General features: G+C 33.0%; 1 protein-coding gene across 1 annotated transcript in view; it reads right to left on the bottom strand.

Annotated features, from left to right (window-relative positions):
* The window catches only part of Stacl (SH3 and cysteine-rich domain-containing protein), a 132,220-nt gene that overhangs the window by 95,898 nt on the left and 21,483 nt on the right, over nucleotides 1-14,839 (bottom strand). The window contains 2 exon segments of the mRNA XM_017609673.1: nucleotides 6,045-6,200; nucleotides 6,300-6,424. Of these exon segments, the coding sequence (XP_017465162.1) occupies nucleotides 6,045-6,200; nucleotides 6,300-6,424 (281 nt within the window).

Raw genomic sequence — 14,839 nt, forward strand, 5'->3', positions numbered from 1 at the left:
TTTTTTTTTTATTACTTGGATACTTTGGTTACTAAAAGTTCATATTTTTCGTATATATGTATCTACACCCAACGAAAAAAGATTGCACTTTCATACAAATTTTAAGCACATAATGAACATAAATACCCTTTATAAAATAATGACGCGAAAAGGTGTATAACTTTGCGCGAAGCCGGGATCATTTAAAGATCAGAAATTTAAAATAATTTGGCATTGGTATTGCTGCATAAAAATCAGATCAGTACACTAGTGTCTCTGAAAATTACCAATCGTGAACAAAAATTTTGTAAAATGAAGAAGTTTTTAGGTGGGCGTGTCTAGAAAAATTATGAATTTTAAGTCGCAAACTCTTTTTCGCCACAAAGAAACACAATTGGAAACGATCTGAAAAAACTAGTCGTCCAAATGCGAAAATAATGCCGTTAAAAAAGCGAGGAACAAGTTTTCAACCTTATATTAATGCTTCGACTATGAAAAGTTTGGTTAGGTTAAAAAGGAAATTTAGGACACAATTAGGCTTTGGTCTCTTTGTAATGCCACATTGAAGTTTTTGTTTATCCCTTTCTCCTTAAAAGAATTCATGCTAAGAATGGTTCCTTCAAGAAGCGTCTGGCAAGAGCTACACAATTAGAGAGAGGAGATATCATATACGGGGACCCAGAAATAAAAGTCCTTTTCCAAATCAAATTAAAGAGTACTTAAATAGCTTTCAAACTGAAATATTTAGACGAGGAATGCCCCCTAATGAAAAATATTTTAATTAAAAAGTTTTTTAATTACCACAGCACAAACCTAGGGTCATATATATGAACTTCTTTTGTATTATATCATAACAAAATATATAAATAAGTATTAAACTTCGTTCAGATAATTTAAGTTGAAAACTATTTCTGTCCCCTTTCTTTTAATACCATTTTTTTTTAATTTTGATAAGCGGTTTGTTTATTATTATGAAAGGACTTTAAATAAAATAACTTTGGAAAAAGTTAACTGTTATTACTGGAATAAAAAGAAAGAGTTCGGATTTTTCAGTTATTATTGGACTTTTCCCTAAACAGTTCGAAAAAATAAAAATAATCCAGGATGCTTCTCCAGGAGACTACTTTATTCTACGACAATATTTTTCCCGGAATTCTATAGCATAAAAAAAACTGTTATTTCCGGTCTCTGATCTTATACTTAAATAGTTTTCACTCTCCCAAATCATTCCAGTGAACTTATAGTCACCACCATATAACCAGTGGCTCATAAGTTTTGCCGTTGTTAAAAGAATTTCCGGCTTATTGTTACGAAAAAAGGATTCTGTGCTTTGGGCTCTTCGAGCTTAACGCATTTTAAGTTGTTGGTAGGTAATATCCCTAAAATGACAATTTTGTGATGAGAATTTTTTTATGCGAATTTTCTTAGGTAATAAAGTTCAATCTTTTTTCATTGAGTGTAGCTATCACAAAGCTGTACGCGACGCTTGAGGCGCTATCCAATGTTCAATAGCATCAATCAAGGGTAAATCAGATTGTCAAAATTGTTTTGGTTCCTTCGTCAATCGCTAACCAGCTACCGCCTTTTCATTCTAAGTACATAAATATGTATGTAGTACCTATGTAGTATGTACATATGTATGCTACCCGTTTGTTTCTATGTACATACAATAAGTATTTCAAACTTTGCTAACAGTATTCGTTAGAACCGAAACTAAAAAAAAAGAATAAAATAAGTTGAAATAGTGTTTGCGAATGTATGCTGGCAATTGGCAATTCAGAGCAAAGGACAGCGCGCGACAAAACTCAACCAGAGTTAAAAATTGTATGAACAGTGCAGATACTCGTATACGGAAAGAACCCTCGCGACTTGCCATATGCTTAGGCCATTGGCGTTGGAGTAGTCGCCAATACNTGTTTTGGTTCCTTCGTCAATCGCTAACCAGCTACCGCCTTTTCATTCTAGGTACATAAATATGTATGTAGTACCTATGTAGTATGTACCCGTTTGTTTTTATCTACATACAATAAGTATTTCAAACTTTGCTAACAGTATTCGTTAGAACCGAAATTAAAAAAAAGAATAAAATAAGTTGAAATAGTGTTTGCGAATGTATGCTGGCAATTGGCAATTCAGAGTGAAAGGACAGCGCGCGACAAAACTCAATCAAAGTTAAAAATTGTATGAACAGTGCAAATACTCGTATACGGAAAGAACCCTCGCGACTTGCCATATGCTTAGGCCATTGGCGTTGGAGTAGTCGCTTACTTTACTTAATGCAGAACGCTAACATTTTCGCTTACACTTTTCACTTTGATATTTCATTCTCCACCCGCTGCTTTTGAATGTGGGCAATGCAATTTCTATAATGGCACTTAAGCAAAAGTAAAGCAGCAAACGAATGTAAAAAGCTTAAAAAAAAAAACAAAAAAAAAAGAATTGCAAAGAAATTAATTCTGTGCAACTATTGCCGCTTGCATGCAAACCACTTCCTTCCGTTTCTATCACTTGCATTCTTTCTCCTATGCTAAGCACTACAAGCTGAAGAACCAGCAATCAATCCGCCACTTGAGCGTGTTCACTCTGCTGTGGAGCGTTATAGGCGAGCATCTTTCTTTAGAATTACGCTTATATACAAAGAATGAAATAGAACAAAGAAAATCATAGTAATACAAATACAAGAAGAGAAAACCAGAAGAAAAAACAAACAAATAGTATTGCAATACGAAATTGCAATTGCAGAAAGTTGAGTTGAGCGAAAGAAAAACAAAAGAAATAATGTTGGATTTTTGTGTTTAATTTTTTTCTTTTTTTTTTTGTTCTCTTGCCAGAACATGTGGCTGTGTTAACAATAGAGAAAAATCGCTTGAGTTTATTTTTTGTCTCCTAGCAGTGTATTCGTTCACAGTTGCAAAACAATCTTTTTCAATTTCTTGTTTAATTTTGTTATTGTTTCGGTATTTGATTTTACCGCTTTTACATAGTTATATGCAGCTTTAGCTTTACATACATATGTAGATAAAGCCGATGTTATGATAAATCTTGCCGGCATATGTATGACAATGCAAATAGAGCGAAAGTAGGGAAGGGGCTATGAGCGGGTGAAAAGGGGTTGGTTTCGTAGCTTGTAAAGGATGCAAATTTCTTAGGTAAATAAATGCTAAGAATAATGCAAAATGAAATTGTAGATTTGAGTTGTTCAAGTTGAATTATATATTTGAATGCGAAAAAAATAATTTATTATATATAGAAAGTTGTTTTTTTTGTTTCCTCTTTATTGATGTGTGTGCAAATGCAGCATTGTATAAGGGTGCACTCAGCAGCAAAACTACAAATAAAGCTTTATGCTAAAAAGTTATGTAGTGTTTTATGCTTAGTAAATTTTAGAGCCCAAAAAAAAGGGTATTTAATATTCCTCAAAATTAGTTTTCCATATTTATTCTAGTATAAATATTGAAGGCACACACAAAAAATTCGAATTTTTTTATTTTGTGAATAATTTCGTTGACGATATTTTTTCAAAATAAGCGCATGGTGTTAATTTTTAAACAATTAAATATTAAACATATAAACACCACCTCGGTTGGTTGGTTTAAGCGGAGTGTTCCGGGACCCATATTAAGGTAATTTCGTATTGATCAGAAATATAGGGAATTCCATGCGGGTTTTTCGGTAATTGCAAGTTTAAAGTACCTTAGACGTACCGCAGATTTTTGGAATTTTTTTTTTGTTGAAGGTTTCGTTCAGTTTTTTCCATATTTTCGTTCCACACGTTGTATGGAAGAAAATGGCTGACTCCGAACCAAAAAAAGGGATTTTTTCATTTGTTTATTAAAAAAAAGCGGAATAAACAATTTTAACTAAAAATTCTTATTTACGTGTTCGCCTGTTGAAAAATGAAGATCGAGGGCTAAAATTTTGGAATTTTAGTTTTTTTTTGTTTTATGAAAGCCGAAAGGAAAAATAAACCATTCGTTTTATTTGAAAGAGGCTAATGTGTTGGATACCGCGGGTAAACTCCTGGAGAAACTCGAGAGAGGTCGCCTCCTCTCGGAACTCGAAGATGCCGAAAACCTCTCAAATATACTGTTTGGATTCCGAAGAGGGAGGTCAAAAATTCCCGCTATACAGGAGGTAATAGAAACGGGCAAGAGCACGGAGCGCGGAAATCATTTCCCTTGCCTCATATGTCTACTGGTCACATTAGATGTCAAAAACGCCTTTAACTCGATTAGAAGGAAAATGACTTTAGGGTACTCGAATACCTTCTTTGGATTCTCGAGGACTACCTCAGTAACCGCTCGAACAAATACGAAACCGCAAACGGTATGCAACGAATGGAAATGCCAGAAGGGACCTCTTTAGTGGGATACGGGGACGACAGCGCGGCGATTATCATTGCGCGAACTAATAAATAGAGACAACGAAGCTGCGTCTGAACCAGGCGATGCGCCGTATCAGCTTTTGGATGAAAAACCACGGTTTCCAGTTGGCCTTAGCTAAGAGACAGAAAAGTGCGACGGACCGAAGCAGAGCGGCCGTAAAATACCTGGGTGTCAGTCTCGATTGCAAGCTCGCTTTTCGTATGAATTAAAACAGAGAGCGGACAAAGCAGCTTCTGTAACGACGAAGCCAAGCAGAGTTATGGTCAACCTAGGCGGACCTAGCGCAAGCTATAGGCGGTTGCTCATGCGCACTGCGAAGTCTAATATGCTCTACGGCGCTGAAATATGAACCGACGCTCTACGGCATGAAAAATACCGCAAGGGTTTGGCTAATGGCAGCACTCGGTATAGCATGCTCTAAGAAGTTTAGAATGTCCTAAGAAATAGCCTAGCGTTACAAATATTTTAAATTAAAATTTAGGACGGCTTAGAACCCACGTCAGAAGATTATTATTCTTTAAGACAAAAATTTATTTAAATTCCAAATCCTGTCTCAAGTTGTAAGAGATCTATGATAGAGATGATTTTATATTGAAAAATCACGTTTTCATGAAATAAAAATCGAGCCGAGTGATAAGTATTTGCATAACAAACATAGTTATAAAATCTATTTACAATACCAGTTTGCCTATAGTTTTGCTACTGAGTGTATTTGTATGTAGTTAATGTCGAGTTTAAGTATGACATAAAGTACGTAAGTAAAAATAAAAAATTAAAATAAAAGAAAAAGTGTTTATGCTTGTCGCTTATTGTATGAATGACACTCATCTCATGCTTGTTATTATAATTTTTGGAATTTTATAGCCAAAGATCGTTGATTGTTTGCCATTTCAATTAAAAAAAAAAAAAAAATAAATAAAAATATTGTGATATTTGTTCGCTGACGAAGAATTTTTAACATCAACTATAAAGAGAAATAGGATTCATTCATACACTGGTCTTATTTGAGTTGTTCGGCTGGGCTGTCTAGAAAATATGAGTAATAAATAATTTCGTATGTATAAAGAAATGCTTTCTAATTTGATAGGACGCACCTAAATACTTATTGTTAGCTAGATTTTTTTAAAGTTTTTGATAGATATTCTTAACTCATAAAAATGTATATGTATTTACAAAATAATTTTTATGGAGAAAAAATAAGTGGAAATAACAAAATCGCTGAAGGAAAAAATACCTACTTATTACTGATTAGTGTAGAATTGTGGGGTTAGTATTAGTTAGAGTAATTGACTTTGTAAGTACAAGGCAATGAAATGAAATTAGTGGCATTTTCTTAAAAAAAGATAAATCATGGCAAAAAATGAAAATGAATGACCAAAAGGTGTTAGTCTTAGCTATTAAAAAATGATTAGGGTAAAAAAAAAAATAAATAAAAATGCTAACTGTTCCTATGCAGATAGAGGAGCACGACCTTTCAGTTTTCATATCTATGGCTGCTCTGCTCTTTGAATCATTTTTATTATGGATTTTTTTTTTTGTTGTACTTTGTTTTAGTATATCTATTGTTATTTTTTATCCCATTGCATTACCCCTGCTACTGGTTAAGCAAATATACATAAGTATTAGTGCAAATATTAAATATGTGAACACAGCAAAAAATTGGCAACGATCAACACTTACTTTCTTCCTCGACATCGACACGATTCTCCAGCTCCGATGTGCTTTTCTGTCGTCGCAGTAATTTTTGTTTAGGCTGGCAGCGGGGCAGTTGTGAAGCGCAATCACCGTGCGCATTTAGTTTACAAATGCGACAGCGTAATCCCTGACGTGTGTGGCCTTTGGGTGAGGAAAAAAAAAATGGAGTTAGAAGTACAATTAAATATACACGCATGGTAGTGGAGAATGTGAAAAATTTACATACGTATATCTAATTACCTCTTAAGATTTGTGAGCAAACATCGCAGGCGGTTATCTTTTTGTACGTATACTCCTGCAAATGATGACTGCCATCCTCGTTGGGACGCAGTGGTTGTGACGATGAACCGGCGGCTCCATTGCGCCTAAATTTTCAAGGAGAAAAATACGTAATTAGTTAAAAAGGCAACGGATTTATGGTAACTAATACGCAGAACGTTCGTACAGATGGTGAGTTTTTTTTTACTAATGCGATTAGAAGATGAAGTGAGAGAAAACGAAAGGTGANGTTGTGACGATGAACCGGCGGCTCCATTGCGCCTAAATTTTCAAGGAGAAGAATACGTAATTAGTTAAAAAGGCAACGGTTTTTTGGTAACTAATACGCAGAACGTTGGTACAGATGGTGAGTTTTTTTTTTTACTAATGCGATTAGAAGATGAAGTGGGAGAAAACGAAAGGTGGGACTATATACAGGAATTTTATTGCTGACAAGTTCATAACTAAAGCGCTAGGGAAAATAGAAAACACTAAACTAGGTATACAAATATTTTAAATAAATCCTAAATTATAAAAATAATAGCTGTTATATGTACATAAGCTCGAACGTGTTGGCGATAACGTAAAATGTTAATTAAATGTAAGTGATGTGGCTATTCAATTGAAGAGTGTTGTGCACATTAGAGCGTGTCACAAATATATGATAATTCATTATCAAAACTGATATAATATATGAGTGTTTCAGGAATGTAAAATTGTTTTTTCGTTACTTTGTAGAAAGAGCGAAATCGATTTATTTTATAACTCTCACATTTGATTATCGTCTTTTAGGAGTTACCAAAGAATAATTACTCGATTATGTGAAACGACACCCTGTACTCAATGGTAACTAAAATAAAAATAGAATTTATAAAATTATTGTTGTTAATAAAAAAATTTTGTCACATGAAACGCAAACTTTTTTTGCTCGAACTATTCGTAAATCATAAAGCGGATTTATGAGAATGCTCCGATTTTGCTGTTATTATAGGGTTTTATATTTTTGAAATCCTTTCATAGCAAATATTCAAAATCGATGGTGACATTTAAGTATTCCTTATTTTCTCTTCACATACAGTCGACATAATATTTTCATATACCTATGAACATTAGGCCGTACAAGCTTACAAGAAAAAAAATATTTGTACACCACAGAGTCCAAAGTATTTTTGCAAGGTAATTTCGACTCCTTTTTGTGTCGAAATTGAGTAAGAAGGAAATAACAAAAAAAAAATACTTTTTACTGACATTAGGGTAGTATGTTAAATCGCTAGGAGCTGAGATAAGGTAGGTAAGCATCCTTACGTGGTGGTTGATGTCCGGAACAAAAAAAAATTTAAATATCATAGTTTACAATCTGACTAAAATTGCTGAATATATGATGAAAAATATAAAAGTGCAACACTCACCACCGACTAAAAACAGTTTTCTTTCTTCAAAATTTCCATGCAAAAAAACTTAAGACTTGGGTGTGTATGGCGAACTTTTATTTTCAAATACGGTTTAATTTACATACGTACATACATACATTAAACTTTTAACAGCTGCCAACTTGCGGCAGTATCATCAAAGAATAGACCAAAGAACAATATTGGCTACTGAAAGTGCTTTTGTATGCAAATGTATACGAATACGAAATTTAATGTTCAATGAATATGTTTATATATTGATAGTTATACCGATATACAATATATATATCGATAAACAAGAGGTTAAGGACATCAAAGCTGAAATGGAAAATAATTCACGAACCGATGGTTGGAGTAATATTAATAAATAAATCGATAACTAAATGGGGAGGATATTGATGATTAAAATAATAATTATATCTCTATGAATACGAATCTGGATATGGCGAAGTCGATAGATATGGTGATAAGCAATTCATCGCTCTCCGAAATTTGTAAGCTAACACAAGTACGTTGAATAGTAATCGGAAGACGTAGACCTACATCGATAAATATATCGGCAAAAATATCGATAACTATATCGTTATAAATATTGATAACTATCATCGAAAATGATGATGGTTATATCGATAAAAGTGACGTTAAGTAACTCTACTTCAGTAAGGAAAATAGTAAGTGAAATAATATTTGAAATGCGATATTAATAACTAGATCGATAAATAAATGTCGATATCGATGGTTATAATAAAATTTATGCATTTATATGTATGTAAATATACATATACATACACTGCTCCGCCGTCTGTTTGGATTCATTTGGAAGAATCGCGTTGGTTTGTATGGACGGTGTCAATGTTTAAGGACAACAGCTAAGTCTAACGTCGGCAGTGTCATGGTTGAAAACGGTCTGAAAACGATAACTAAAGCGATAAATACAAAAAAAAACAAGATTTTTTCAAGTGAGTCCAAACTCTTTGCAGGGAAGTGTATATCGATTTATATACGAAAGAGTATAGGCGAAAGATATTGCAATTAGGGGATTCACAAGACGTGTTAACCGTCGTAAAATCTTAAGCTTAAAGTTGTTTTATCTAAAACAATGGTTACAATGATTTTATAGGGGCTGATTATATATTTTTTATCAGTTTGAAAACATTTCGGTGGAGTTGGAAATCTGCTAAAACCTTTTTAATCGTTAATTTACACGATTTTACGATGGTTAACACGTCTTGCAAGTTCGACGTACTNGCTAAAACCTTTTTAATCGTTAATTTACACGATTTTACGATGGTTAACACATCTTGTAAGTCCCCTACATATCGATAAACGGATCGATTACAATATCGATAGCGGCATCGAAAATATCTATGTGATAATAACTTTGCAGTAGGAGTAAGTAAAGTAGGTATCAATTTATGAATGCACCCAGTTAAAATGTGAGAACTGCTGAATGATTCTGCGATTACTGGCAAAGGCACGTGCGATTAAGAACACCTTTGATCTCTTTGTATAGATTAAAGAACCTTCTTTTATTCGATCGTGTGAAAAGGCTATTTTGCGGCTATTATAAAAAAAATGATTAGAAATAAAACGACATACCGAGAAATTAAAAAAAAAATATATATTTTTTACTTAGAAACTTGTTGTCGTCAAAAGACAAATGTAGTTCTTATTAACCTGCATAATTCAACTGTGCACAAACATATGAACGTACTCTATATATGCACTTACGTGTACTTACTTATGTATGTATGTAGAAATTCTTGCTCGTTTGCAGGCGCCTAACTGCCTGTCACAGACGATCGATCAATTAACCCGAAAAATTAACGAGGACTTTAAAACGACGATGGATGAGCGAAGAAATAAAACAAACTGACATATTTGTAATTAAAATAGAAATACCAATGCAACAACTATAAACAATTAAAGCGCATGGAACCAAAATAAAAACAGAAACAAAATGAAAAGTAAAAAGGAAAAGTAAAAGTGAAATGAAAATGTTGAAATAAAACCAAAGCCACTGAAGCAACGGACAAGCTACGAGTATGTACGTATTGTATATATATACTGAATATGCATTGCTACGACTTATATAAAAGTGACAGCAACAACAATATCAATTGCAGCAACAACACATGCGCTGATAATTGTTAAACCGGCAAATTGGTTATCAAGTAAGAAAAAAGCCGAGTCCAGTCGAAACGTGGCGCATTGCCACCAATGCCACTGGAACACGACCAGTGCTGACCAGAAATCCACTATGGAGTAAAATTTCAGTAAGTGGCATGGTAAACAAGGCCAATGCGTTTCCGTCAACGTAAGCTTACAGTGGCAAGCACGCGAATGATGGTATGAACTAATGGATAAAAGTATCAACGAAGATATGTGTACATACATATGTATTTGTATGTATGCACATTAGACTGGGTTTGAAAATCAATCTGCAATTACCAAAATCGAATTCTCTTTTAACCTTTTTTTTATACCTCGATTTTAAAGTGTTTTGTATCGATGAGAAAATCTTTTTTATAACAAACATCCTTTTGTGATCCTGCCGACCTAGCATGTCAATTAAGTCCACTAAATTCTTATAACTCAATTTATACCCAACTGAAAACAAATTGACCCCACAGAAAATTAAGCACTTTTAGTCAGCGCTTGTATGTAGTGGTAAACTATTTATTTATTGCCACAGAAGAGGATAGGAGAATTAAGGAAATATGCTTTTATTTTGCAACAACAACTTGCGTTTTTCATTAGTTTTTTATTGTATTTTATATGAGTGCCGCGCACACGAATGGATATTTTTCGCGACCTGGTCCCAATTGTTGGCACTTTTTCTCGTTGCTGGAAAATTAATAAATAAAATATTCTCTACATAAATTAAAATCTTTGATGATAACTTCAATTTTTGCTCCATCTTCGATATTTGCAGTATACAAAAATCAGAATAAATAGCGAAGTACAAGAACAAGAATCAGAGCCGCCAAACGAATTACTAATGTGTGTCGTGGAAACAGGGTAATTCACGAATTACTTAGAGGGCGATTTACGAATCGTGGGAACATCATATTACTGTCCTGCAAGCTTGAGCTACTCACTTGCCATGGCGTATGAGTAACCATAATGTCTAATACATATCAACATCAAATTTTAGTACGGGGTTAGAATTCGGGAAACGGATCACTTTTTTCCGTTATGTCGTAGTAATAATTTTAGTTTATTGAAATTGGTAGTCCTCATTTATAAAGTCGTTTTTAATAAATATATATATTTTTTTTAAATTTGTTTTTGCATCTAAAAAATGCTGCAAAGTTTTTTTTTTAATATTATTTGAGCAAAAACTAGTTTGCCATATGACTTGAAATTTTCAGAGTTTTCGTCAGGCGCCGCTTATGTTTAGCAAAGTCATATGTTAGCTACATAGGTTGTGCTTAATTTGTATTCAAAGTAAGGTTTTCGAATTTTTTTTAGATTCAAAAGATATTTTGAAAAACAACTTTCTATTTCAATTAACATACGAACAAAAAAATTTCGATACCGCTGAAAAAGTGGTCCATTTCATGAATTCCTCCCTCTGGTCAAAATAGACATTTAAACTTTTTAGTTTACAAATTTATTTTTACACTTCAAAGGAGAAATATGAATCGCTTATCTACTGAAATGTTTAATTTTATTAAGAGTGAAGTTCTATTAACGCTGCCTTGATAACTCTAATGAAAGTTGCTCATAACCATACGTCTTTGAGAGGTATCATCATTTGCTTGCCTTAATTTGATGTTAGTAAAGACTTTTAAATTTTTTTTTAATTCTTATGGAGTCTTTAAATATTTATAGAAATAGAAATAGCACCGATTTCAATCTTCATTTTCAGAAAGAGAGACACTTTGAAATCGAGCCATATGTACAAAGAGTTAGTAAGACCTCTTGACTCTGGCTGTCTTTAGGACTCACCATTGGCTTGACCCTAAAACTCCTTTCCAAAGGCAGCTAACTAAGGGAAGAAATGGGAGGCGGTAATTGCAAACTTTTTTCAGGATATGGGCCAACCCAGTCTAATATACATATGCACATTATACATTTACACACACATATGCACGCGTATGTATTAACCATTTGCGTGATAGCTTGTCATGTTATTGGACATCATCCAATTACCGAGTGGCTGTATACAAGACAAAGCAGTTAAAATAGTATTTGTTTTTGTTGTTGCCCATATACAAGTGTATCAAATTGTCGCTTTTGCCATTTTATTGACTTTCAAAATCAACTGCGTGTTACTGTAGGATTATTGTGTATAAGAAATACAAAAATTTAGGAGTATCATTAAAGCTGCCCATGTTCTAGCGATCGGGACTAAACAAAATTAGTATGAGACGACCCTTCAAGAATCACATTTCGGATCAAAATAATTATTATCGAAAACCGTTTACGTGATCCAATGTTTGGTGGTAAAATACATAAAAAATAAAATAAAAATAATTTTTGAGGTCGATTAAAAATACTCATTTTGAATAAAAATTGCCGGGCAATGACAATAAGAATGATCTAATAACAACATTTAAGCTCTTAAACATTTTTCTGAATGGCAAATGGATTTTATGTGGAACTTTTCTATGACAGAAATACACTCGGGAGATTTGTATTTGAGTGCCAGAACGCGACCGATATTAGAAACAATTTATTTTAGTACGTAGCTCTGACCAGGAATGGAACTTTGGTTCGGCCGAGTGGAAGTTCGCACCTCTAATCACTCGGCTACGCGGCGGACGATAAGTAAGCATACATATTTATAAGGAATGAAAAATGCTACCTTTATTATTAATATAAGTAGTATTGCGAAAGATGTCCTGCGATTTCCTTTATTCTAACGTGCGTGCAATCAATGGCACCAATCACGCGCGGAAAACTTCAATATCCTTTCTTAATTCGCGCATTACATCCACCTACTTTTCCTACGAATTTGCCATGCAGATAAAGCCTAAAGCCATTTTTGCAATCTAGCAGAAATTGGGCAGATTGTAGCTTGCCTTAGGCCATGCAAGTCAGCTGCATTGTCCTGAACCTTTAATTGTATTATTAGTGCAGTAATTGTAAGAAGCCTTAAAATTGCTTTGCTTTTGTTGGTAGTTACATAAAAACTTAAGGGCTTTCAAACACTATACAAGTACTGTAAACTGAAAAAAATAATTTGTTAAAAATTATATCGGACTTTTGAAAAAAAAATTACTTTTAAATACTATTCTTTATTTAATAGGCGCAAGCACTTATGTAGTTACCATTATTTCTTAGTTTAATTAATTCTGCTTACTAACAAAACATATATTTTCCGGCGTGCACAATTACTTTAAAACGAGTGTTGAAATTATTTAATTTTGCTTCTATACTTTTACATAAAGCAAATGTAAAAAACGCGTTCTCATATTCATTACCAATTACTTTCATACGCTTCCGCTTATTTGAGCAATAACAATTTATTTGACCATAATATTTACGCACACAGTTATTACAAATGTATAAGCGAACATTCATGTGTGTAGTAAGATACTTATTTTCGTTTGCCTGCCCAACCTACTTGCCCATGTCTGGTTGCGTATGTAAATATGTGCAGAAATTAATATTTACTAGGCAAATATTTCCGCGATATAAATATATTCATGATATGTACATACATATATATATAACTGTATGTTAATACATATGGGCTAATCCATAACAAATCGACCAATTCGACTCAATTTCACAATTTCCGGTATTTTACAAGTTTTTTATTTGAATATCTCAAAAACTATTATACGTACGAAAATGGTTATAAATTCGTTTTAAAGGTGCTAAATATTTATGTTAATAAAAAAATATAAAAAAACTTCGAAAAATATAAGAGCAAAAACTCATAAAAATGTTTGCCTAATTCTTACAGTATCCCCAACCGATCTTAAAAATTTTTGAAATTGTAAAAGAAGCGTTTTTTTGTTTTAAGGTTTAGAAATTTGAAAAAAATTAAGTTATGTTAAACAGTTTTTTTATTTTAATTTAGGGTTTTCAGAAGAAATTTATTTTTTTCAAAGTTGAAAAATGTATGTCTTAAAAGAAATGCCTTTGCAGATTAGTTAGAGGTTTTTCATTTAAAATTTTTTAAATCTAAAAGTTCCGTAATATTTTTTATATATCTTTTTTTCTATAGCCCCAATTATAGCCTTTAAAACGAGACCCTTTTTTAACTCTAATAATTTTTCAGACATTCAAAAAATTAGTTTGCCAAATACGGAAAATTCTCAAATTTTGAGCTTTCGAACCTTTTTTTCCTTTAACAGAACATAGCTATATGTAAAAAAATAAGTTCTGACCAAAATTCAGCCAAATTAAAATTGGTCGATTTCCCCCACTGGCCGATTGTGCATGGATTGACCCACATGTATATGTATATACGTACACAAAAAAATATATACATACAAACGATGTACATGCTGTGCTTGCTTATCATAAATATGCTGGAATTTAATGCCATGTACACCGCGGCGTATACGTAACCATTTTCGCACGCGTTTTATTAATTTCACATGGCTACCGGACAGATGTGTACTTAGTATGTACATACATATATATACACATACTCGTATCCTTCCTTTGTTAGCACTTTTTTTTTGTTGGTACTGCTGTTATTTTTATGCCTTGTTGCTGTTCATTCATGGCATAATTTCGATTCCGCCTCCACAAAGGCGTTCAACTTTCGGTGCTATTGTTGTTGGTGCTGTTGCTGCTATTGAAATTGTACTAGAATATTGTTTTGCTTGTTGTTGTTGCTTCGCGTCTTTATTTTCATATGTAGCTCGCACTTTCTGTTAATAATTGTTTCTTTCTTTTGCCGCCTATACAAATTTACTTTGTTAGTGTTCATTGTTTTGCCTTTGTGGTTGCTGTTGTTATTTGAGTTCATTTATTGTTGTAAAAGAGTAGTCATAGTTTACATTTATGTTATTATTGTCTTACTTTTTGTTTGTTTGTTTGCGTGGTGTTCTATTCACAAAGCTTGCACACAAAATGCCTACAGTGTCCTATATATGTACATTAGACTGCATCACTTCCCATACACAAAAAAAAATATAAAAAATC

Source organism: Rhagoletis zephyria, unplaced genomic scaffold (genome assembly GCF_001687245.7).
Source record: "Rhagoletis zephyria isolate East Lansing unplaced genomic scaffold, Rhagoletis_zephyria_1.1 Rzeph_scaffold_00246, whole genome shotgun sequence".
NCBI lineage: Eukaryota > Metazoa > Arthropoda > Insecta > Diptera > Tephritidae > Rhagoletis > Rhagoletis zephyria.